The sequence below is a fragment of the Primulina tabacum genome, chromosome 8 (assembly GCF_025594145.1).
Source record: "Primulina tabacum isolate GXHZ01 chromosome 8, ASM2559414v2, whole genome shotgun sequence".
Lineage (NCBI taxonomy): Eukaryota > Viridiplantae > Streptophyta > Magnoliopsida > Lamiales > Gesneriaceae > Primulina > Primulina tabacum.
Genome location: NC_134557.1, coordinates 2,951,985 through 2,978,382, shown reverse-complemented (window position 1 = coordinate 2,978,382; position 26,398 = coordinate 2,951,985). Strand labels below are relative to the sequence as shown.

General features: G+C 32.7%; 3 protein-coding genes and 1 non-coding gene across 4 annotated transcripts; 3 read left to right on the top strand and 1 right to left on the bottom strand.

Moving 5' to 3' along the window:
- Window positions 1-4,189: 4,189 nt before the first annotated feature.
- Window positions 4,190-4,262, bottom strand: TRNAR-UCU (transfer RNA arginine (anticodon UCU)). Its single transcript has one exon. It is a non-coding gene; the product is annotated as a tRNA-Arg (tRNA).
- Window positions 4,263-7,676: 3,414 nt separating this feature from the next.
- LOC142554412 (F-box/kelch-repeat protein At3g23880-like) lies at window positions 7,677-9,234 on the top strand. Its single transcript, XM_075665084.1, has one exon. The coding sequence runs from the start codon at window positions 7,799-7,801 to the stop codon at window positions 9,005-9,007; it is 1,209 nt and encodes a 402-aa protein (XP_075521199.1). The 5' UTR covers window positions 7,677-7,798; the 3' UTR covers window positions 9,008-9,234.
- A 1,541-nt stretch (window positions 9,235-10,775) lies between these two features.
- LOC142554291 (F-box protein At3g07870-like) lies at window positions 10,776-11,909 on the top strand. The gene has a single exon (XM_075664976.1). The coding sequence runs from the start codon at window positions 10,776-10,778 to the stop codon at window positions 11,907-11,909; it is 1,134 nt and encodes a 377-aa protein (XP_075521091.1).
- A 3,040-nt stretch (window positions 11,910-14,949) lies between these two features.
- LOC142554411 (MADS-box protein SVP-like) lies at window positions 14,950-24,600 on the top strand. Its single transcript, XM_075665083.1, has 7 exons — window positions 14,950-15,063; window positions 16,118-16,302; window positions 22,314-22,380; window positions 22,701-22,750; window positions 22,850-22,949; window positions 23,310-23,357; window positions 24,438-24,600. Exons 2-7 carry the CDS (start codon window positions 16,127-16,129, stop codon window positions 24,453-24,455), a joined length of 459 nt encoding a protein of 152 aa, XP_075521198.1. The 5' UTR covers window positions 14,950-15,063; window positions 16,118-16,126; the 3' UTR covers window positions 24,456-24,600.
- The last annotated feature ends 1,798 nt before the right edge of the window (window positions 24,601-26,398 follow it).

The window sequence follows — 26,398 nt, the reverse complement described above, 5'->3', positions numbered from 1 at the left end:
AACCAGAATAGTACAAAAATATATAATATTTGTGTTATTGAATATTTGTTTTTTAACAATATTTTTAAAACCGAACACATCTATTTTAAGAGAACGGTTCAATCGATCGGATTGATTTAATCGGACGATCGGATCGAAAAAATGTTATATTATATAAAATATTAATATAATATAATGAATAAAATATTTTAAATTTTAAAACATAAAAGATGTATGTATTTTTTGTTAAAAAAATATTTATCAAAATTTAAATAACAATATGCATATAATCAAAATATCAATTATAATTATATATTTTTTAAAAACAAAAAAAAAGAGAATAATAAACTATTATACTACTGAAATTATATTTATCATGAAGTTCAAATTCAAAATAATCATGTACATATAATCAAATATTAAATTCAAGATTTAAAAATAAGAAAATAAAATTTTCAAATAAAAAATTCGAAACTGGTTGAACCGGTTTACCGTTTCATAATGTTGCGACCGGATTTGAATGTTTGACCTCTAAAATGGGTTTTGAAAGTATTTCGGACCGGACCTGTGACCAGTTTACGACCTAAATAACCGATTCGATCGTGTTTTGAAAACAATGCTTCTAGTACCCAAAATGAATGATCTCAAACGAAAGCCGACAATTTTAGTGGATAAAAACTATCCTATCTGAATATTTATTAGCTAGTTCATTAATATTTGTTATTTAAAATATTATTAATCGAAGAATTTAAAAAAAAAAAATAAAGTATACTAGTAATGAATGCTACATTATACTGTGTGTTTCAAGAATGGTCAAATTCAGCCAATTCATTTCTCATAGCTGGAGGCATTGTCCAATTAGGGCAGGCAGCTGTGACAAACACAGTCTCTTAATTACACCTTTTTTTTCTTTTTTCTTTTTTGAATCGTTAAGGTTTCATAAAAAAAAATTCATACAATATTTTTATAAAAAAAAAATCCATCTTTAATTTATTCCAATCCCATGTGTGTGTGTGTGTGTGTGTGTGTGTGATTCAGCTTTTATTTGATAATTTTATAAATAAAAAAATTAAAGCTTTTCTTTGTTCCAGTTGTCATAAAACCATGAGCCAACCTACCAAGTTGCGCAAGAGACTTTGGAAGGAAAGACTGATGGCAAAAAAAAAAGTTAATTAAAGTTCCAAAGCATAAAAACTTAACAATATTCAGGAAATTTTTTTTCCCTTTGGACTGATAATAATGTATTTATTTATAGATATTGTTTATTTTAATGTTTAGCAAAGGTCCCAATCAGAGGATTCCTTTTCCCACTAAGGATTTTGCTCCATTTCCACCCCTAAAAGAATGAATAGGAAATTAGTCAAAAACCTTTGTCAAGTCATTTATGGTAATCGAGTACTAGAGTGGTTGTAGGCTTCAATATGCGTACAATTGATTTAATTTTTATATGGTGTGTCATTTTTGTATTGGCTTTTGAAATTTTTGATATAAACGTTATATAACTAGACAAAAACTTGTGTGAAACGGTCTCATGGGTCGTATTTTGTGAGACAGATCTATAATTTGGGTCATTCATGAAAATATTATTTTTTATGCTAAGAGTATTACTTTTTATTGTGAATATCGGTAGGGTTGACCCGTCTCACAGATAAAGATTTATGAGACGGTCTAACAAGAGACCTACTCATATAACTGAGCAAGAGAAATAATTCAGGTACATACGAATTGGATCTTCTATATTAATGTGGGAAAGGAAGACTCCCGAAGTTGATATCATTTAATTTAGTCCGATTATTGTTATAATTGTTTTAGCCCAATTTTAAATTGTTATACATGACAAAGAAAACAAAGTTGAGATGAGTAAAATTTTGAGTCAGCTCAAACCCTTATGAATAATAGCTCAAAGCCCTCACATTTTAGATAGAATTCTCATTTTACATTTCATGTACACCTGCATTGAATGACCATCCAGGTTGGTTGATCAGCATGATCGGCCGACCACTCGGACTGGTTGTCCGCCTGGACTGAATGTTCATCCGAATTGGTTGATCACTTGAATAATATTATTTTTTGGCTACATCAATAACATATATGGTATCGAATTATATAAATCGTGTATGATTCTTTCGAATTTGTGTAAAGAAATAATCTTGGCAGCTAAGAACATATGCCTCTCTTGAAAGAGAAAGATTCAATCCAAATTAACTACAACTTGAAACAATTCTTAATTATGATGATAATTGTATGATATATGATTATATATATATATATAAGTAAAGATATATAGATATTATTCGATTATTTATTTATTGATTATTGTGGTCCAATAAACAATAAAGTTTTGCATTTACAGCAGAAATTGTAACAAATTGTTAGGACCCACGTAGTAATAATAAATAAATAAATAAAAATTTGTGGTTGATGGAGTAGAGTTAGTTATGTGGATTTCGTAGTCGAGTACTGCATGGACCAGTTCATAGTTTATTAATTAAGTAGAACCCTTTCAATAATAAATAATGTGTGGAAATTTTGATCGATAACTTTGGTCAATTTTTTTTTAAATAATAACTTTACTCAAATCTCAGTTCATCTATACGCAGGGGCTCATCTATGATCTACCCTTCGGTTGGGACGAGCTTCAGCTCCATCTTTTTTTTATTGGTTATAATTTTTTTAAAAAATTAAAATTAAAACGATATTATAAATCACACTTTATTCATGTCTGAAATTGACAATTCTAAAATTATGTCAGAGTATTTAGTTGAGATCATTTGAGTTGTGATAACGTTAACTTATGAGTTATGATGTATATGAATTTTTGAATTTGTATTTTTATCTTAAAAAATATATTGTTGCGAATTTTGGGGAAAATAATCAATTGATTGAGATTTTGAGAATGAAAATCTCTAGTTAGAATAGTTGAAAATTGAATAATTATGAGATTTATAAAATATTTTTTGTTGGAAATTTTTGGGATGACTGAAATTTTCTAGTTACTTAACTTCAGGAATGAAGATAGAAAATACTAAAAAATAGAGCAGACATCGATAAGTAAAGGACATACATCAATTTAGTACAAGGACGACTTAAATATTGATTTCAGTCAAAATAACATATCAAATTGAATTAATTTGAAAAATCGGTTCGTTATATTTGGGAGTTCGGTTTTGGTATTTTAAATATTGATTATTTCGATTCGATTTCAATTTTTAACATAAAACTAACTGAATAAATCGAATTATATATATATATATAAACTAATATTATTAAAATTTCTAATAAATTTTATTAAGATATAAATAGTTATAAATTTCTAATAAAGTTTTATTGGACAATACAACTAGATTTACCAATATATATTTTTATAAATTAAATTTAAATCTATTTAGCTCAATTTTTATATTACACTTTTTAATTAAAACTTGATTTTTAAAAAAAATTTCTAAAAGCCCGGTTAATTCGATTATTGAACGAAATAACCAATTTTCTCAGTTTGGGTTTTTGTAGTAAAGTTCGATCGGTTCGATCCACGAAAAAAAAGTATGGTTAACTCGATTTTAGAAAGTTCGGTTCGATTTTAACCGAATGTTCACCGCTATTAGTGCCACCCTTATTATATATAACAGAGGGCGGAGCCTACTCCATATATTTCTGAATCATGTCTCCGCTATTGATTACACTCGATCTCAAGTATAATAAATGTTTAAAATTGTCATTATATATACAATGTATTGTAAATTTCCCCTAAATTTGTGGCAATGGAGTCTATTGCATGCTTTTACTTAGTAGTAGTTTTTTCATTTATATCTAAATAATTAATTTGAATATCATATTTTATACTAATATATTAAAAATATGGTTACAAAAATATTTGTTGTATCTAAGGATAGACTTCATAATGAGTTTTAAATTTAATAACCAATTTCGACAATAAAGACTAATAGATAACCCCACAATTTTTTAAAATTTGGAAGTAATAAATTTAGTCGAGTGGCGAACATTGTTGTTCATGTAGTTGTTTTGGGTTTAATTGTGTTAACCTGATGGGGGGTTAGGGAATCGGTAGAGAATTGTCAAGTGATAGATATTTGGGCCAAGGCCTGGATGGGCCCGAGGTTGAAACATATGTTATTTATTGGGCCAAAGTGCCAGCGGGTCAATTATTAAATTAAAAAGAATAAATAACCTATTGCCCAGTAGAATAGGGCTTCACGCCCAGTGGGACTCGAACCCACAATCGCCTGATTAGAAGTCAGACGCCTTATCCATTAGGCCATGGGCGCTTGCTTTACAATGCTTTGATGATAGTAATATTTATTTTATAAACCAATATTTACTGTTTTACTTTTCTCACCTTTTTCTTCTTGTTTTCTTTGTTGACTTATTTACAATATTGTAACCTTCGTCGAAATTTTCATTCCAAATTATCACATTTTGTGATGGAGTTAGTGAACACCGATGTTATTTAACAATCACATAATCGTCAAATAACAAGTCTATAACAATACAAATCATAACTAGTTTATTTCATAAATACCATAAAATAGAATCGTTTTTAAAACTTATATTCTTAAAATGATAAAAATATAAGGAAGTATTTACAACTTTAAATGTAACTAAAATGGACATAACTAAATAAAACTCCTCGAGGCATCCATAAAAATTTACCTACCACGTTATAACTTGAAGCAAAACGAATATTCATACTTCATAATCTTGTCAACATAACATGAATGATCATAAGCATAAGTATGAGCGTGAAACGCTGAACATGACGCGCTGAAACATAACATCAATAATCAATGAAATTCTTCTCATTTACATAGTTTTCCTAATAATCAGTCTCCTAAATGTTAATAATATGAGTAGTGAGATCATACCCTATATGTTAATCTTCTAATAAGTAAGGTCATACTTTGGTTATAATCCTATTGTATAAGAACCATAGTTTTGAAAATCTTTTCCCGTATCTAATCAAATTCCAAGAGTGCTTGAACATAGAATTTGACCAATCTTAAAGGGAAATATATCATGAATAAAGAGTCATTCTCAAACGAATTTTCAAAACAGAAAGAAAATACATCTACGAATTATATTTTTAGAACGTAAGTCTACGTCAAGAACAAGCATGTCAAGTTATATACAAAAGCCCATTTTGAACAACACTGTGATATCCCGACTTGATGTTAAATGCCGTGTCTACTCAACGTCACACATATGGAATATGCAACTTCCAAATATCAAACTCTAATGACTAATCTCACATCTTGAATGATATTGAAATTTTTTGTACTTTCTTTTGTAATTTTTTTTTTCTCAAAAATATAGTTGCAACTATAAATTCATTAAATCATCCTCCTAAATCCATCTCATCTGGATATAGAGCATAAAAATTCTCTAGCTGATCTATACAGATACATACCCGAAGTAGGCCACCAATTAATTCTTGATGAATAGTCTTCCATCTGAAATCATTGCATGTATTCTTTCAAGGCTTCCTGTTCCAACCAGCGTATGCGCATGCAACTATGCAAACGATGGCTTGAAATCCTCTCTGCTCCGAGTTTGCCAAATGCCATCTTTCTTTCTTCATGTCCAAGTCAATTCCCAGATTCAAGAAGCCTCTGTTCTACAGGACTGCTTATAATGTTCATGTGAGAATGTTACGCGGGATCTGATAGTTATATGGATGATGAAGAAATACGTACCGGGTTGAGGAATCTTGGTCGCATACAGTATGTGATCATGTTGACCCGTCATACAAAAATCCAAATGCGCACGATCTTATGGGATAAACAACGTGTGGCGAGTGGCTACGTACCCAAAGGACACATATATGACATATGCAACGAGAGAGACTTCCAAATTAGATGAAGAAGCCGCCGATTAATTCTCGATCAATAATCTTCCATGAGAATCGTTGTGGGTTAACGTATTCTTAAACTTGATACCATTCTATTTTTGGGAGATATAATGATGCTAGATCAAGAGATTTATGATAGTGCAAACTTTTTTGAAAAACACAAAGCAGTCACTGAATGTTCAATCAAGTCTTATGTTTGGTTGCCTGGATGGGATTGGAAAATGTTTGGCTGCAATTTTACAGCTCCATTTTATTTTTGTGGATTCGAGGAAGGGTGACACCCAAAAATGATTGAATATTAAATTACAATATTAATCACTCAATTTTTTATTATTGAAAAAAGAAATTGTTCAATTTCCTTTCCTTGCATTATGCGTTGAAGAGGGGTTTGAAAGACAGATCTTAAAATGGTGAATCGTTCGACCAAATTTTTTCAAAAAAAAATCTTTTTTTGTAAAATATTAGGCAATTTAGCTTTTTAAAAAATATACTCTTTTTATTTTTTAAATTTATTTATTTATTCAAAAGTGTTTTTAAATTTTCGAAGAAAGTTTGTGCATATCGGTCTACTTTTTTTTTTATTAGTAATATGATCAAGAAAAGACAATAATATTGGTTGGAAGATGAAATTTTTTTAATTTTTGTACTAAAATTCTTGAATTTGTGATGCACAATTTTTTTTATTTAAACAATTTATTTTATTTATTTAAAAATGTGTTGGTTTGACTTTCAAAAAATTTGTATGTATGTCGATCAATTTATTTATTTTTTATTTTTTTCAAAATTTCATTTTTTTATTTTTTATTTTTTAATTCTTATTTTAGAACTTGAGCACATCTCTTATGTAAAAACAATGGGACTTGAGACCACGTACAAAAAATAGAATTGAAGTCCAAGTACAATAATTTGAAAGATAAATCGTCTTAAAATTCATGTATATTTGTACATGCAATTTTTTTGAATTTGTGTTCTTTTTAATTTTTTTAAAAGCTTTATTATTACTATTATTATTATTTTTACACCATCATCACAATCATTTATTAATCATTTTATTAGTAAAACGAAAAAAAAAATAAGTTTTAAAAAAATCAGTCGAAGACCGAACGCAGAAACGTGTCAGAGAAGAGAGAGTTTGTAGTCTCAAGTCTTTTTTAATAAGGACACCCACATTGATTGATTAATGGGTGTTAATAATACCCATTAATTTTCGTCCACCAATGTGGGCGCAAGAATTAATAATCTTGGCTGACATGGCAGCCAAGAAATTCATCAGAAAGAACGGCGTTATTTCGAAATTTGCGACGGTTTACGAAAAACCGTCGCAAAGTGAAAAGCGTCTGTTTTTTTTAAAAAAAGGTCGCTATTTGCGACGGTTTTTCAAAAACCGTCGCTAATTATCACCAACGGCTATTTTCAAACGGCAAAATTATGCACCAACGACTATATTCGATTATCGTAATTCGTTTTCTTTGTATTTTGTGTTTTTTTTTAAAGAGATTGTGTTGAATAATATTTTAAATAAAAGAGTCCAACTTTTTTTTCATTTTTTAATAATATTTTAATGAATATTGGAATTAAGTTATTTTTAAAATAATAATACTATTTATTTTTAGTAATATTTGTTGTAAAATTTTAAAAATATTCAGATACAAATGTCCAAAAAAATTAATAATTTAAAAAACTGAAAAAAAATTAAGTTTTAAAAAAACCAGTCAAAGACCGAACGCAGAAACTTGCCAGAGAAGAGGGAGCCTTGCGGTTCTTTATCCATCTTCAGATATATTTCAGAATTGTGTGAGATTGATCTTACATTAGCGTATCATCATTTGTTTGTCATTTGATGCTTTCCCTAATTTCTGCTAATAATTGCGTCTTTCTTTTAATTTCTGAATTTTTACATCCAGCAAACTTATAATCTCCCAGCAAAGTATTTTACATAGAAATAAAAGACGAAAAATGAATCAAAGGATGTGTACAAGTCCATTCTTGCTTAATCTACCATCAGAAATCATGATCAATATTCTCTCGAGGCTCCCTATCAGATCCATCCAAAGCTGCAAATGCGTTTGCAAGCAATTACTCAACCTACTCTCAACTCTTGTCTTTGCCGCATCCCATCTTCCTTTATCAACCCCTGGCCTAGTAATCCGTCGACGTGGATCTGACATGAACTCAGATTCATGCCAAATATTCCAACTTGAAGACGAAGACGAATTCGAGCTTCAGCACCACAATCTTCATTACAATCAAGTGATGGAATTTGACCTCAGCAAGTCTATTGGAGCCTGTGATGCCAATATATGGATTAAGGGTTCGGTTGATGGTTTGATTTGCATGCAGGATCTTGCAAGCAAACCTTATGATTCTCTGTACATATGCAATCCGATCACACGTGAGTATATTGCTCTTCCCGGGATTGAAACTGTTGTCGAATATCCCCACCTTTCTGAGTATGGATTTGGACAAAGCAAGATTAGTGGCCAATACAAGGTGGTTAGGAATGTCCATAGGCATTCATACGATCACCAAGCAGGGCCACGTTCGGGTCTTCAAAACTATGAGTGTTTGGTATACACAGTTGGAACAAGGTCATGGATAAGTATTGAACCAGGCCCATCATTTGGACATTATCTCAGTTCCTTTAGCTTGTTCCTAAATGGAAATCTTCACGGGTTTTTACATGATTATGGCGAGTCTGTCGACTTGTTAATTTCTTGTTTCAATCTTGAAGCCGAGTCGTTTAGGCCCTTCCCTCCACCTCCACCACCACTAGGGCCAGTAGCTCTTGGAACCTTGGGAATTTTGGATGATTGCTTGTGTTTTCTCGATAATAGCTCGGAAGATGAGGATATTATTGTTAAATGGGTGATGAAGGAATATGGGGTGGGGGAATCTTGGACTAAGCAATTTGTTATTTCTAATTCAGAGGAGTTTGTTGGTTCATATTTTGAAGCAGTTTACCCAATCAAAGCTTTTAAAGATGGTGAAATATTGCTATCTTGGGATAATAATAACCTATTCTATTTCAGCAGCAAGACCGAAACTTGTCAAAAACTTGAGTTGGTTATTCAGAACGAACCTGGATGGATAGAGGTCATACCTCACTGCTCGACCTTTCTCTCGCTCAAGAGTTTCACTGGTGAAGACGTAATATTGTTTTCTTGAGCGGACGAGTTCACGTGAAGTGCTTTAGTCAATGTAATATTGAAGTGTGGTGCTGCAGACATGATCTATGATGTGTGAATTGTGAGTCGTTTTCGTAGATTTCTGTAATTTGTAATATTTGTTCATCGGTTGTCTGTTAAAGCTTGTTATACACTATGGTAATGCAAGTCAGAGCACATACCCCTTGGACTCTGTTATTCACGGGGCTTCATCCATCTTCTACCAACACCCACTCTATGCAGATAAATAAGGGATCGATGATATCGAATTCTATGCTATTATCATCTTTTTACTTGAGATGTGTAACTGGAATTTTTTTTATTTTTTTGACGATTATGAGAGTTGATACCCGGTGATAGCCCAAATCAGGATAAAGCTCCAGGAAGAGTTCGTCAGAGGTCGGGCAGGTGAATACCCGTGACATCTTCTCCCTGGGTTGTCAGAAGCCCGGGCTTTCATACAATCTCCCGGAAGGCTTTTTCTACCGGACTACCTCGAAAACAACACTTCACTCGAGTGCATCAGTATGAGATGCTTGCAAATCATTACTGTCAGAATCGCAAAGGTTGGCGTGTCAGAACAAGTTGTTAGAAGTAGGAAATGAGCAGCCATCTTACCATAAGTAGTAAGTGGACGCTGAAAACAAGGTAATCATGTGATTTTCCTTCTATAAATAAGCATATATGTTTTACATTTGAAGGATCCGTATATTTTGTTTCTAAGTTCTTGACACTCACGTATATTCACAAATATATGTAGTCAATTTCTTCTTCATTTTAATCTACTTACTTAAGTATCAGAGTGGCTACGCCGGATACCCCTCCGATGTCAATTCACGAGTTCATTTCCTTGTTTGCATGTTACAGTTGAAGCCATATCATACAAATACATCCCTTGCTCATTTTTCCTAAACAAAAACTCATATCCGATTTGGTGGATTGCTCCGACCCAGCCTACCCAATTTTCCCGAATTTCATCTATAGTTATGATTAATTCGACTCTAAATTCCTGTTTTGTCCTAAGTTTCCGCTGTTTAGCAAAGCATTAGGTGCAAAATCCCAAGTGTAAGGTCGATTTTCCCGCTGAGTTATAAAGGGAGAATGTAAAAATATATCACCGGATTTTGCTGGCATGAAAAAATTCCAAACACATACATCTCTGTCAGATAAACAATGTGTAGCGAGTTAAAGAAACGAGAGAGAAAATTCAAGAAATGGATTTGATTGTCCTTACATTTACAGAGTCTCGTGTACATTTATGTATAACATATAGAATATATTTTGACACTTAGCATGTTTGTTATAACATACATAACAATTATTATTCCTTCTGTTAGCTACAAGCAATTATGAAAATGTTTGTCATGAGCTTTTTTCATGGACTTCAACACTTCAGGCTTACTTTCTTGTCATGTCATTGATTGAGCTCATGTACTTTGTGGGCATGTTCTGTGTTGTGGGCTTCTTGATCTTTTACTGTTAACACGCGGGCGGCTGCTCGAACGTCACATTTGGAATGCAACTTCCAACAATTAAACTGGTTGATTATTTCAAAGTCAAAGCACATAATGTATCCTCAAGATTCAACCCTATTAATTCTTTTGAATCACTCAAATCTCACATCTTGAATAAAATTGAGATTTTTTGTATCTTTTTTTTGTTTTTAATCATCCTCGTAAATTCATCTCCTCTGGATCAACCTCTGAATAAAGACCATACAAATTCCCCAGCTCTATACAAGAGACACAGAACCAACCAATTAATTCTTGATGAATAGTCTTCCATCAGAAATCATCGCCTGTGTTCTTTCAAGACTTCCGATTCGAACCATCGTAATCTGCAAGCACGTCTGCAAGCGATGGCTTGACATCCTCTCTGCTCCCGAGTTTGCCAAATGCCATCTTTCTTTATCGAATCCCGGCCTAATAACCCATCAATTTGAAGAGGAAGATTTATGGAAAGTGTTTGAATTTGAGGACGTTTTGGAGCTTCAAAACCACGATCTTCACTATAATCTGGTCAACAAGTTCGATCCCAGATCGTTCATAACCTCGCCTGATGCAAGAATAGTGATTGAAGGTTCCGTTAATGGTTTTCTATTCTTGCGAGACTTTGGTACGCGGCTCGACTCTCTTTACATATGTAATCCAATCACACGTGAGTATATCGCTCTTCCCCAGCCTAAATTCGTTGTTCAGAATGCTTACAATTCGCATTACGGATTCGGGTTAAGCTCGATAAGTGGGCAGTACAAGGTTATTTGGAATAATTACCATGAAACAAGGTCCTGTTCCAATCTTCGGAGGAATTCAGTCGAGTGTCTGGTTTACACCCTAGGAACAGGGTCGTGGAGAAGCGTTGCGCTAGGCGGTCCAATACAAACTCTTCGCAGTTCCATGGGCGTTTTCCTGAATGGAAATCTTCATTGGCTGGCACAAGATTTCAATGGCTACCATTTGATTTCTTGTTTTGATCTAGAAACCGAAATTTTCGAACCCTTTTCGCCACTTCCTCCATATCCAAGAATTTTCCCAGATTCGAGAAGTCTGGTCGTTCTACAGGACTGCTTATGTTTATGCGAGTACAGTACGTGGGATACAATAGTTATATGGATGATGAAGGACTACCGGGTTAATGAATCTTGGTCGCAGCAATATGTGATCCCCATAATGTTTCGGACAACGTATGAAACCATGTATCCCATAAAAGTTTTTAAAGATGGTGACATACTGATATTGTGGGAAGATTTCGAGCTGTTTTTTTACAGCAACAAGTCCAAATCCAGTCGAAAAGTCGATGGCTTTGAAATGGTTCATTACTCTGGTTGGACTGAGGCCACGCTTCACACCTCAAGTTTTGTTTCTCTCAAAAGTTTGTGTGGGGAGAATGTAGGGATCTTTTGATTCTAAATTGTGTAAATTAAGACATTCGCCATAATCTGACGATGAAATTTTAGTGTACAAGAAGCGTTCATAGCAACCGGAGTTTCTCATTAATGATCACGGGGGTTGAGCAGAATATGGCTCGGACTTGCTGGATGGTGTAGTTAGTGTTACCTGATTCATATTGTATGAGATTATGTAATTAGAGTGCCTTCCAAGCTGAATTTGAGCTCACGAGTCATTTTATTTGTTAATCTTTCGAGTGTTGCGAACTAATATCATATTATTAATTTTATATGAATATTCTCAAATTCCATTAACTCGTTAGGATAAGTCATAATTCGGGTTTTTAACGGGGCATTTCGGTCTGATTCCAGTTGAACCGTCCCGTTACGCATGTCTACTTGCAAATCACGTTAGTCAAGTAAAATTGCACTATGCAAACACTGAGTTATAGGCTCGATAGAAGAAATGTTGGTAGGAAAATCAAAATAATAATCATGCATGAATCAAACGTTCCACCAAATCAGAAATATGAGAAAAAATTGTACACTATTGAACTGATTAATGATCGCTTAAATATATAATTTTTAAGAAACCCAATAAATTTAATTTTTTTTTCTCATCTGCTCTTCCGAAGTTGAACTAGTTATATTTTATTTTTGAGTTAGGGCTTTTGGGGAGATGATACAATCGGTTCTTGATTTTATGCACGCATGAAAAATAATTAGTGACAACATGAGTTACAAGACATGGGTATTGGGTACAAGGGAGTATTTAAAGGCTCATTGGACTAGCCCATTGAAAATAAGTTATCCGTATGAATTTACGGCCCAGTTTGGGGAATTTTGTCAAATTATATTTTTCACTTTCAATCATGTTGATTTTGTGGCTGTTGTACAACGGATAAGGGGACAAGAGAAGATACTGAAACAAACACCTATTTGATTATTTATATATTTATATATATGTATGTATGTAATTTCATAAATTATAATCCAACATATAAATATAAATTCACGATGAATTTAAATAATGTTATTTTACAAAAAAAAACTAAAATTTTGCAATCTTTCCCTTTTTTATGAATCCGAGATGCGTAGAAATCACGATATTTCAGAATGATCCTTCCTATTGACGACAATGTGTGGACAATAAAAAATTCGCAAAATAGAAATCAAAATATTATTCTTTATTTTATTTTCAACTAATGAAAACATAGAAAGAGCTTGTTATCTTCTTCTTATATTATTTTTATTTTGAAAAGATTCTCTACCTTTCTATTAGGTGGCAACCCTAATTAGAAGCTTCAATAAATTGGATAAACAACTAAACTCTTAATTAAATTATCTAACATATTAATTTCATTACTCCTTTAAAAATATAGAATTGCACACTTATTCATTATAAAATATCTTACAATACAAAAAGGATACTCCATTATTACATATGAATTAATCCCCTAAAGACAATTAGTAATTAAAGCTAGAAATTTTCTGCTTATCTCTTACTATTTTTTATAATCATTTACTATTAATTCATTAGTGGGTGATTCAATTATAAATTAATTGGGCTCAACACTTAGTTTCAGAATTAACAAATGAGATAATTTCCTTTCTACTTCTTGCAAGAATGAATGAATTCCATGTCCGTGAACTTACATTCTCAGCCATTCATTTTAAATGTAAATCTAAAATGCAAGTGTTGAAAATTCGCAGTTGCAAACTTTAAAAAAGCAAATAAAAAATTACATTAAAATGAACACGAGTCTATGATCACATAAGGATTAAGATTTGTCAATATATGATAATCTTTATGATTTAATTTGAATTTCATAATAACAAAGAGAATTATCATAAAATGTCTAAGTAATCGGTCCAAATCCTACATAATCACATTATATATAAATGCAATAATCCGGATGTCTCCACATCAACGGTTCGGATAGGATGATAACATTCATAATTTTCATGGTCCTTATTAATGATGCTTTAATTAAATAAATCAAACTTTAATTAATTTCATTATGAACTTAATTTGAGTTTATTATTCATAATTTTAATCCAATTGTATATATAACTTTTATATACAATAAAATCATGGTCATATCCAATAAACTAGGTATTTTGCTATTATATTTAAGATATAAAATGTTATACAAACATGTTCAATGATAAATTTTTTTTTACATTAATAATATAAAAATATAGTGTAATTATAATACCTGAAGAGCACTATTCCCAACAAATACTCCTCGATCCTGAATTATTTATATATCACATTATATTATTCTTAACATCATATCATACATACTTTATGTATTTTGGTTATAATATTTTTAATAATTTTACAATCGCATTAGGATATAAATTAAGGTGTCGTCAGCTGTGCTCCGCTGTACGAAAATTAATTTATGACCTATAACGTGTCCATATATTATTTATAGTGGATTGATTTCGACGTAAAGTTATTCGAAATTATCGTTTTAAATTACTCCTATTTTTGACATGCTAATAATTTAAAAACTACTATGTATGATAGAAAAATTAGCTGGGAAGAAAAATAATCATCTGTCAAAAACTCAAAAGAAAATATATGGAAAAAGATGGGACCAAAAAAAAAAAAAAAACAATTCCATTATACATAATTATCAGGTAATTTGAAATATATATATATATTATATATTATGATCGTTTATGTTATTTATTCGCTTAAAAAGAAAAAAATTTATCCATAAAAATCATATGTTGAGTGGAACTTTGAACATAACTACTTTTTCCGAATTGATGAGTGGAACTTTGAACATTGCCTCTAAAAAAAAAGGAAAAAACTCGTACATATTCCATATACTAGGCTAACATTCAAGCACCACCCGGGTGTCTGACTTGGAATTCCCTTGATTCCGACACGTGGCTTCTCAAAAAAACAAAACAAAACTCGTACATTTTCCAAATACTAGGCTAATATTCAAGCACTGATTTGGAATCTCGATATTCCGACACGTGGCTTCATCTTGTGGACACTCTTTCCTTTTGCTTTTTTATTACCCACGACCCACAAGCTCACTTCTTCAGGTAAAACTGCTAATGTTCTCAAGTTTTGCACCACAATATTGCATTCTAGAAATTTGGAGCTCTTCGTCGTACGTACTTCAGTAGCCAAGCTCCCGGAAGAGGTAAATATTTACAGATCCACCGTTGCCAGAGTTTGTATTGTAGCTTTTTAAGTTCTATCAAAAAATGGTCTGAGTTTGGTGGAAATCAGCGAGTTTACTGTTGACCCATTTGGGTTAATAAAGTTTTGGTAAAATTTGGTATTCTCTTGATGGTTCTTGACTTCGATTTCTTTAGGGTTTCTGTATTTTCTGTTAAATGAGATCTAGGTTTTCTTTGCATGAGAATTGTGCATGAGGGTATGAAGTTTTGTGACAAGACAAAAGTACATCGCTGAGATTTCCATAGTCGTCCCTGTCGTTCTAGCCACGACTGAAAAAGTTGTCAAAATTTAAAATTCCGTACAGTACGTCCTGTTTTGTGGGGACAGTCGTTGGCTATGTTGGAGCTATATATATATATATATATATGTTGATTGCAAGTTGATACATAAAGTCGAATGCAAATAGTAGAAGAAATACATGAAAATGAAAACCTTGCCCTGTACGCTTTGGGATGGTATTTTTTAAAATTTTGTCATTATACAATACACAAATATTTAAAAACTAATATATTATTAAAGTTTTTTTCCAACTTTACATTGATAATATTTTCAAAAAATATTATTTTAAAGTTACAAATTTATTAATGTATACTCAACTCATTACAAAATAAAAACATAATTATATATTATTATTTTAAATAAATCATTATAAAATTAAATTATTTCAATCATAAAACATTATGAGCTAAAATTAGGGAGTAAGATGTACATTTTTCAATAAATAAAAAATTTAAATAGATTTTTAATAATATAAGTACATTTCAGGACAGTCCATCTAATCACAGAACCTGTCCCAGACCCGCTTGTGAACCTGTTTGATAAGGTCTGAACTCATCCCATCGGGGTGGGTTTAATACAAGATCGGGTTAGACCTGGCCCATCGTCATCCCAATCCCTAAGTTTTGTGTTTAAGTGGCAGGACTTGCCGGGGCTCACTGTTGATTCTGCACTTAAAAAAGCTATTTATCGCAAACTATTTTTGCATTATGTGTTCGTTTTATTTTGTTTAAAAGTGGTTCAGAATGGGTAAAACGAAGAAGACAAAAATTGAAGATATTTCAGCTAGGCAAGTGACATTTTCAAAGAGACGCCAAGGAATGTTCAAGAAAGCTCGTGAGCTCTCGATTTTGTGTGAAGCCGAAGTTGCCGCTGTCGTGTTTTCACCTGCTGGAAGGCTTCATCATTATGCAAGCTCCAAGTATGGTTGATTCGTACCTTTTCATTAAAACTATAATTATTATTGAAGTTTATGCGTAATTTTTCTTTTTTTATAATTAATAAATTCTCCGTAAATCCATACCATTAGGAGCATATGCCTGAAAGCGTGCAATTCGTACTGGTAGTAGTGAGACGTCGCCAATCAGGCTCTCCGACTAGGAGATCCCCTGTGCTGTTTTCAAGGGTTTACCCATGATAATTTACAAGACGAGAAAATTTTAGTCCAGCCGGTTGTAGAACGTTCATAGTTGTTGAAATTTGAGTCGAAGCATTAGTTGTAATTTGATAAAATAAAATAAAAAATCACTCTTTAATTTCTATCTCTTTTTTTTTTATTATTAGAAAGTGATTTTTTGCGATGCGACGTACATTCGTCATATCAAACTAGTTTTTTTAATAGTCGTTTAGTATTTTAGGATTCAACCTGAATCTGTTATAGGTTAAGAAGAGGAAAGGAAAATAAAGTTTTTTTTTTCCAATTTTCCAAAAGTTATTTTTTGATAATTCTAACTTTTACGTTTTTTTATTTTGGTTTAATTGTTGACTTGATGTCTGACAATTCAACAAATTTTTATATCACGTCAGTATTTTCATGTTACACGTCAGTATTTTCAGGTGTCACGTAGTTAATTGAACTAAAATAGCCGAAAATTAAAAGTTACTGTATCAAATCCAAATTTTGAAAAACCAGTACTAGAACAAAACCTAAAATTAACAAGTTAGTTGACCAAAAAAATTTCAATTACATCAAATGATTTAAACTGTTAGAATATATTATTATTAACTCTCAATGGTAGATTAATCGTTTATTTTTTTTGTAATTTACCCTAGCTATAAAAACATCATTCTTTGAATTTTTTATTATTGAGTTCACAATATTGCGACTCGAGTTTTCACTCACTCTCTGTTTTTTATGGTATCAGAGCCACTATCCCATGTATTTGTCAATTGTAGAGAAGAACTGTTAATCTCATCGTACAACTTTTCGTTCGTACAATTTCCTCTTTGGTAATCACGTATGATTTCTGCTCTGCATTGTGTTTTGTTTTATTCGTTCAATTTTGTTTGGTTTTGGCATCATGGCTACTCGTAAAGACGATTATATTCAGTCAATTAGTGTTCAATTGGATGAAAAAAATTATTCGTATTGGGGTTATTTTATGAAGAATTTCTTGCGGTGGAAATCAATATAGAGCTATTTCACAGTGTGCGAGACAAGCCTACAGACCCGACGAACCCTGATTATGCTGTGTCATTGGATGTTTGGGAGACATATAATTCGAAGATTATTACGTGGATTAATAATTTTGTTGCGCATTCAATAGTTGCTCAATTGGCAAAATACGAGACTGCTAAGTTGGTTTGGGATCATCTGGCATGCTTGTATACACAGTCTAATTTTGCCAAACAATATCAATTGGAGATTGATATTCCTGCCCTTCAGCAGAAAGATATGAGCATCCAAGATTTTTATTCTTCTATGTCGACACTCTAGGACCAATTGACATTAACAGAATCTACATAATTGCGAGCAATTTCACCTTATATTTCTCGGGGAGAAGAACAACGCTTGGTACAATTTTTTATGGCACTAAGGAATGATTTTGAGGGTCTATGTGTGACAATTCTTCATCGCAACCCTCTTCCTTATGTTGACTCGTTTGTAAGCGAATTGTTAGTTGAAGAGATTCGTCTAAAGTCTCACGTTGAATAAGAACAATCACAAATTACACAATTTGTCTTTGCAGCTCCTCAACGACCTCAAGCTAATCACAAAAACAGGTCAAAAACGAAGGTTTCTCAAGATGAGAGTGTTTTTTGTAAAGAGAAGGGGCACTGAAAAGCTCAATGCCCACTATTGTTGAGTAATGGACAAGCTCAGCTGCAACAACAACAAAAACGGCCACATTACACTCCATGGAAACCACAGAAACAACATCAGCCATATCAGAACACTCCATGGAAACCTGGTAATCCATCAAACCAGTGGCCATATCGACCACCTCAGTCTCGCAATACAGTGGCTGCACCGTCTTTGGATCCGTATTTGTTTGAGTAGTTTCAACAGTTCCTCGCTTCACAACCTCATGCTATGTCAGCTTCTTCACATATAGTTTTTCATCCTCTGGCACTTCATTTATATCTTCGTCCATCTGGGTCTTGGATTCTGGAACATCTCATCATATGTCTCCTGATTTGTCTTCTTTTGTTTCTTTGTCTCGCAATTCTTCTATTGAAATTGTGACTGTTGATGGTACACCGATGTCATTAGTATGCATTGGTTCTCTTGTTACATGTTGTTTATCTCTTCTTGATGTATACTATATTCCTAATCTTACACTTATTCTTGGTTCCGTCAGTCAATTATGTGAGTATGGATACTCTTCTTCAAATTGTTATGTTAAGGACCCGCGATCCCAGAGACTGATTAGGATAGGCCGTAGACATGAGGGACTTTTTGTTTTGGATTATCTCAAAGTACCAAAGGTTGCAGCATCTAGTGTGGATCTCTCTTCTTCTCGCTTGAGTCAGTCATCTTCTGTTTTTATTTACGACATACTCGTCTAGGCCTCATTTTCGCGTCTCGTTTGCAATTTTTATATTCTGCAGGAGCACTAAAAACTTTGAAAAATCATGATATTTCTGATTGTAGTGGTTGTAAACTAGCAATGTTTTTGGCTTTACCTTTTCATAAAAGTCTTTCTTTTTTCTCATACTTCTTTTGAACTTGTTCATTCAGATGTGTAGGGACCATCTCATGTTCCCACGAAAGAGAGGTCGAGATATTATTTTTCTTTTATTGATGATTGCACTCATTATTGTTGAGTTTATACGATGAAACATATTTTTGATTATCTTGCTATTTTCAATGATTTTAAAACTCTTATGAAAAATCAACATGCAGCTGTTATCAAGTGTTTTCATTGTGATTTGGGGCATGAATACACTTCTAATGATTTCTCTCGTTTGCTTGCTTCTGATGGTACAATACGTCAAACCTTGTGTAGAGAAATCTCTGAACAAACTGGTGTTGCAGAAAGAAAACACAGACATATTGTTGAAACAACTCGCTCTTTCTTACTATCTTATAATGTTCCTAGTGTATTTTGGGGTGAAGCAATTTTTATTGCTATTCACGTGATTAATAGAATTCCAACTTCACACAATTCAGGTTTGTCACCCTTTGAAAATATGTATGATCATGCTCCTAATTATTCTTCGTTACGTGTTTTTTTTTTGTACCTATTTTGTTTTCCGACCACAGATCGCGTGCAATAAGTTGTCTCAACGTTTTGCTCTGTGTTTTCCTGGGTTATGGTATTCGTCAAAAAAGATATCGTTGTTTTGATCCAATTAGTCAAAAGCTGTATGTCTCTTGTCATATTGTGTTCCTCGAACATGTTCCATTCTTTTCTATACCTGTTAGTTCCCATAATATGACACATGCAGATCTTATTCGGATTGACCTTTTCATCTACGACACCGACGAGACCTTGCCCACGACCACACCCGATGCTCTTGCTCCTCCAAATCCCCCTACGACAACCCAATCATCTCCTGGAATTGCGGATAATCCTCCACTTTGTCACTCCACTCGCATTCAAAAGTCTACTCAACCATCTGATTTTTCTTACTCGTGTTATTCTAGCTCTTTGCTTCATTTGTTGCCTCTGCTCATCGTCCCTCTGAGCCTTTATCCTATAGCGAAGCTGTTGGTAATCCACTTTGGCAGAGGGCTATGGTTGAGGAATTGACTGCTCTTCATCAGACTCATACATGGGATTTGGTTCGGTTGCCACCAGGAAATCACACCATGGGCTCTCGTTGGGTCTACAAGATCAAAACCAAATCTGATGGATATGTTGAACGATACAAAACCCGTCTTGTTTCTAAAGGTTACTCTCAGAAGCATGGCATATCTTATGAAGAAAAATTTGCCCCCGTTGCTAAAATGACGACAATTTGTACTCTAATTGTTGTTGCTTCTGTTCATCGATGGAAAATCTCTCAGATGGATGTCAAGAATGCCTTCTTGAATGGTGATCTTCACGAAGAAATTTTTATGGCTCCTACTCCTGGTGTTGCTCACCAACCTGGTGAAGTTTGTAGACTTTCTAAGGCTCTTTATGGTTTGAAACAAGCTCCTCGTGCTTGGTTTGAGAAATTTTATATAGTGATTACTTTGTTTGGGTTTATTCTTAGTCATCATGATTCCGCATTATTTGTCAAGTGTACTCGTGCAGGTCGTATACTTCTGTCTTTATATGTTGGTGACATGATAATCACATGTGAAGATATTGATAGTATTGAGGCTTTGAAGTCTGAGTTAGCTCGCTGCTTTGCTATGAAGGACTTAGGTTTCCTATGTTGCTTTCTAGGAATTGAGGTTGCATGTTCTCTAAAAGGTTATCTTTTATTCTAGTCAAAGTACATAGCTGATCCGTTTGAGCGTGAAAGTCTAACTAATAATAGGATAATTGATACTCCTCCTGAGACCAATGATCGGTACTCTATGTCGGATGGACCTCTTTTGCCAGACTCGTGCAGGTCGTACTATTGTTGGCAGCTTGGTTTATCTCACTGTGACTCGTCCAGATATTGCGCATGTTGTTCATGTAGTAAGTCAGTTTGTCACTGCACCAACTACAGTTCATTGGGCTTCTGTTCTTTGCATTCTCAGTTATCTTCGGGGCACTCAGTTTCAGAGTCTTTTGTTTCCTTCTACTTTCTCCTTAGAGCTGTGTGCATAATCTGATGTTGATTGGGCTGTCAATCACACAGATCGTAAGTCGACCATTGGCTTTTGTATTTTTCTAGGAGATTCTCTTATCTCTTGGACAAGTAAGAAACAAGTTGTTATATCTAGATCATCCACCGAAGCCGAATATCGTGCTATGGCTTCAATCACTTGCGAGATTGTTACATTGGTTGTTTGCGGATTTCGGTATCCTTCTTCGTCATCCTACTCCATTATATTGTGATAATCAGATTGCGCGCTATTAAGCTTTTTCATGAGAGGACAAAGCACATTGAAATCGATTGTCACGTCACTCGTTACCATCTCCAGCTTGGCACCATCGCGTTACCTTTCGTTCTTTCTTCTCTACAGATAATTGATATATTTACCAAGGCACATTCCGCTTCGCGCTTCTTCTTTTTGTTTGACAAACTCTCAATGCTTTTAGTTGTAGCATCGTGATTTTGAGACGAAATATTAGAATATATTATTATTAGTTCTTAAGGGTAGATTAGTCATTTTTTTTTGTAGCTTACCCTAGCTATAAAAACATCATTCGTCGTATTCTTTATTATTGAGTTCATAATATTTAGATTCGAGTTTTCACTCACTCTCTGTTTCTTCATAAACTACAACTTAGCAAAACAATTTTTTTTCGATTTGAATGATAGATTAGAAGTTTCAAACTGCATATCGAATCGAATTTTGATGTGAAACCAAACCCTACTTCTAGATATTCTTGATTTTGGTTTTTTCAATTTTGGAAACTATGGTTTTAGATCGGTTCCGTGACTCTCGGCTTTTAATGTACATTTCTAGGTTTAATTACAAATTTGGCTTGCAAGATTAAGTCATAAATGTGTCCATGAATTATATATATGTATATAAATTTATAATTTTTATATGATAGAAATATGTGTATGCTTCATAAGTATGATTATGTCAATATTACTTTTTTGTATTAATACAATATCATATTATAATAAGTAATTTTAAGCTCATTAATTAGCTGACGATCTTTTAAACAATTTAATTAGAGTTTACATTAAAGCTCGATTTAGTTTGATTTGGAGTACCTACTTGGTAGATTAATGAGTCAGATCGACTCGACTTATGCCATTAGAGACAACACTAACTTTGAATATGGATTTGGAATATATCATGCATCTTTGAATTTAGACTGCTTAAAAACTTTTCACTGTTAAATTTCAAAATAGTATTTGTGGATAACAATCGTTCTCTCATTCTTGTAGCATTGATGACATACTACATAAGTTTTCTTTGGACTCGGCAAATAAGCAACTTCCTGTCGATTCCCAGGTACTTTTTTTCACAGGGAAATGCACGCTTTGTGTCAACTAGTAAGACAAACCAAAGCAACAATTTTACAAGATCTTAGTATAATAAGAAAGTGTTCGATTTATTAAATGCAGCATTTCACATTAAAAGAGGAATCTTAAACTAATTAGAATTTTTTTGCCATAGAAACTAGAAACACCTATTTTAAATTGAGCATAAATTTGAAGGGATATGTGGATCGGAGCTTTTTTTGTAGTTTGGCTTGTTTGCACTAAAAACCATATTTTCCAAGCAAGGCATAAAAATATTTTGGAGTAACATTCTTTCTCTAATCTTACAAGGATCACGCTGATCTGAGCGGTGGAATTCAGCCGGAGATAAATTGCCTCAGGTGTGAAACTACTAAAATATGTTCGGAGAGATTTCTCTTGCACACATTTTATTATTTCTATTATTTTTTATCTTGATTATCTGATTTGTTTTGAAGCAGGATGATAATTAGTACGCATCTTCACCGATGGGGAGTCGAAGAGTTGCAGCTGCTGGAAATGAAGCTGGAAGCAATACTAAAACATGTCACAACAAGAAAGGTGGCTTATTTTTTCCCTATAAATATGATTTTTTTATGTTGTCGGTCACTCTATGTTACTCATCTAATTTGTGTTTTATTCAAATTTTTTATTTTTTTTATCGAAGTAGTGGTATCGAACAATCAATAATGTCCGACATCACGTCGACAATATTTGGTGCTCCATCAGTATTTTCCAATACTAACTCCGGTGAAAATGACTAAAACCGGAAAAAATTACAAATTAATGGACTAAGATTCGAAAAAGTAAAAAAATTGGAGGTTGTTATATTCTCGTTTTATTTAGTCGCTCTAATTATATTAACAGTGACTCTAGAAACTTATTGAAATGTCGTTCTTGTATTTTGTTTTTCGATTTCAGGAAGAACTTGCCATGAATGAGCTTTCTGTTGCGTTGGATAAAACAAAGGTTCATTCTACTTTCCTAGCAAATATATATTTTTGAAAACAAATTAAATTTTTGTGTTGATTTAATCATACCCAGCCTGAATGTATCTATGATTAGTGACTTTCAAGTGTTGTACGGGTTGATTGAGTCAGTGGTAAAATGGCGCTGGGGTGGTGACTGTCCTGGCGTCCGCTCACTATTTTATTTTCAGTTCGTTCAAATCCTTTTTTCTCTTCTCTATCTTATTTTATTTCAGTCTCATTTTAAGTTATAATTCTCAGGGCGCAAATTTCTAAGATAGAAAAATTTTAATTTTAAGAAATTGATATTTAAACTAAAAGAGTTCATATAAACTTATACATGGAGAGTGATTAACTTTTGTTGGATTATTGATATCCAAATATATATTGTTACTGCTTTGAACTGTAGTCGTTATATTTTGAAATTTGAAATATTATATTTTTGGTTTGGTAGGTTATATGTTTTTCATTTTTTATCATACAATCGGTCAATTTATGATATATATTCTTCTATTAAATTGCATTTTTTTATTTTAGTCATGTTTCATTAGAATGATAACATGACATCAAAAATTGTAGGGTGTGACCGAAAAATCCTGACGTGATGATTCAATTGCTAACGTGTCTGATGTCAAACCAACACTTCAGTAAAAAGTGACAAAAAAATTGAAAAAATTACAATAATTTATTAACACCGTAAAATAACCGATAATATAAACAAATATGAATAACTTCATTAGGACCAAAAATTTATTTTTATTTGTGAAATGAAATACATGCGAGTCAAAAGTATTAAAACTGGATATTATTATTTTAGGAATAATGAATTCTACTTTTGCCTGAATTGTTTTCCCTGTACATTGTCTAACCAACCCGTAAGATAATGTTTCAGGGATTGACCATTGTTCATATATATGGTCAAGCTGCAGTTGTTTTCTGAATTCATTGCAGTCGGCCCCTTATCTTCATCATTACACCTTTGGGCCACCACATACACGATATTGCTTTCTGATAGAAGGGTAATGGATGTTCCTTTGATTGAAGTTTTGGTTGACTGAGTTATTTTTAATATATATTTCAGGAATATGGGAAAGAGTAAACGACCAGCAGAAATGGGGCCCGGCGATGAAGAAACTGGAAGTTCTTGTCAGATCAATTTAAAAGTTATACGAGTTTATGCGTGAATAAGAATGAATAATGGATTATCTTAAGTCAAAATTGAAGTGGTTGATTAAAACTTTTGATTAATGAGTTTTAATGTATTTGATATGACGTGACTCTTCAATGTGTAGAGACTAAAATATAATTTCTATTTTTATGATGAAATAAAATACAATTATTAAAAGATCATTAACAAAATTATCTGTATAATGGTTATGGTCCTCAGATATCGCGTATAATGCTCCCTTATCTATAAATTTCATTATTAGAAATAGATATAACGAGAAACTAAAGGACTCTCAAGGAAGAACGCGTAGATCTGGAAGATCAACAACTCATTCTACAGGCTTAAGGAATAAGGTGCGGTTCCACTACAATTTTTTGTTTATTTCTTGATGATATGACATGATTAATTTGGTTATTCTCCAACAAGTGGTGTCTGAGTCACAAATGTTAAAAGCGTTGAGATTTTTGTAAGGTTGATGCATATCGTTTGTAATTCGGATTTAGAAAAGAAATTTTGCTTTTAAACAGTTTTTCACGAATTTAAGTCCGATAATTTCAAATTTTCATCAAGTTATAAATATAAAAAGAAACTCAAAATTAGGGCTAGATTTATCGCTTTTTCTGGCACTAGGGCAGCGCATGTGCGCGCGAAAACACATGCCCCTGCACTGCAAAGTCTATCGAGGAAATTCCTGGACATAAGCTTGAACTCCAACTTTTAGGCGCACCCGCGCGCCATTTGTGACTCGGATAGAAGCTGGGACAGCCCAATTGTAGACACATCTGCTATCCATTCTTTTTACGGACAGAAGCTGAGGCGTAGAGGCTCCCACTTTTTTTGGGCACTCGTGCTCATTTCGGTCCCAGATAGAAGCATAGGCATTCACTTTTGGGATCGAACACCATGCTCCGTTTCGGACAAATTTCTTTTACAGATCATGGTTAATTCAGTTTAAGGTTTTAAATTTTAAATTATTCAAATAATGATAAAGTTATTTACATATTTTACAAATGGATTGATTGAAACAAAATGCATGTCACCAAAGTGACATTTTTTTGTAGTAACTAAATTTTTTTTAAAAATATAACATGTTTTATATGTGTAATCTATATAAATATTGATGAACCCAAAATAAGTTTAATGTTTAATACGATTATATATGAACTTGTGGCAGTAAAATGTGATAATTATTCAATTTTTGTTTACACGTGAATAATAAATTGTCTCAAATGAAGATTTTTATTTGCATGTTAATTAATATCAATATTTGACTGTTGTTTCAGGATATCACTTACAAGTTAATGTTTTATCCAAATATAGAATATCGATGGAGTGCTCAGTATCCTGTTATGGGATTTACATTATTTATCATATGTTAAGTGGCTCAAACTTCAAATCATGACAAAAGAATCTATTTATGGTTCAATCAACGATTTGAATCTTGCAAAGATAATTGATTCACCTCCTGTTATTATTGATAAGTGTACTTTTGATTAAAAGATGAAGTTCGAAAAATGAGAGATGCCGAATCGCATATGTGTGATGATTATGAAAAAAAGTTATTCCAGAAAACTTATTGGCCACGATGTCTAACGACGTTACTACAACTAAAAAATTCATTAAAGACATTGAAATGGGGTTTGCAAATAGTGAAAAGCCAGAAATTGGAACACTTTTGACAAATCTAGTTTCAATAAAATATATGAGTAAATGCAATATAACATATTGTATTATGAAATTGTTTCATCATGCTTCTAGATTGAAACCACTTAGGCTTGAACTCTCTGAGTACTTGCTAATGCATCTGGTTTAATATCTCTTCCAATATAGTTTAATCAATTTAAAGTGAGTTGCAAATGTCAGAACAAAACTTA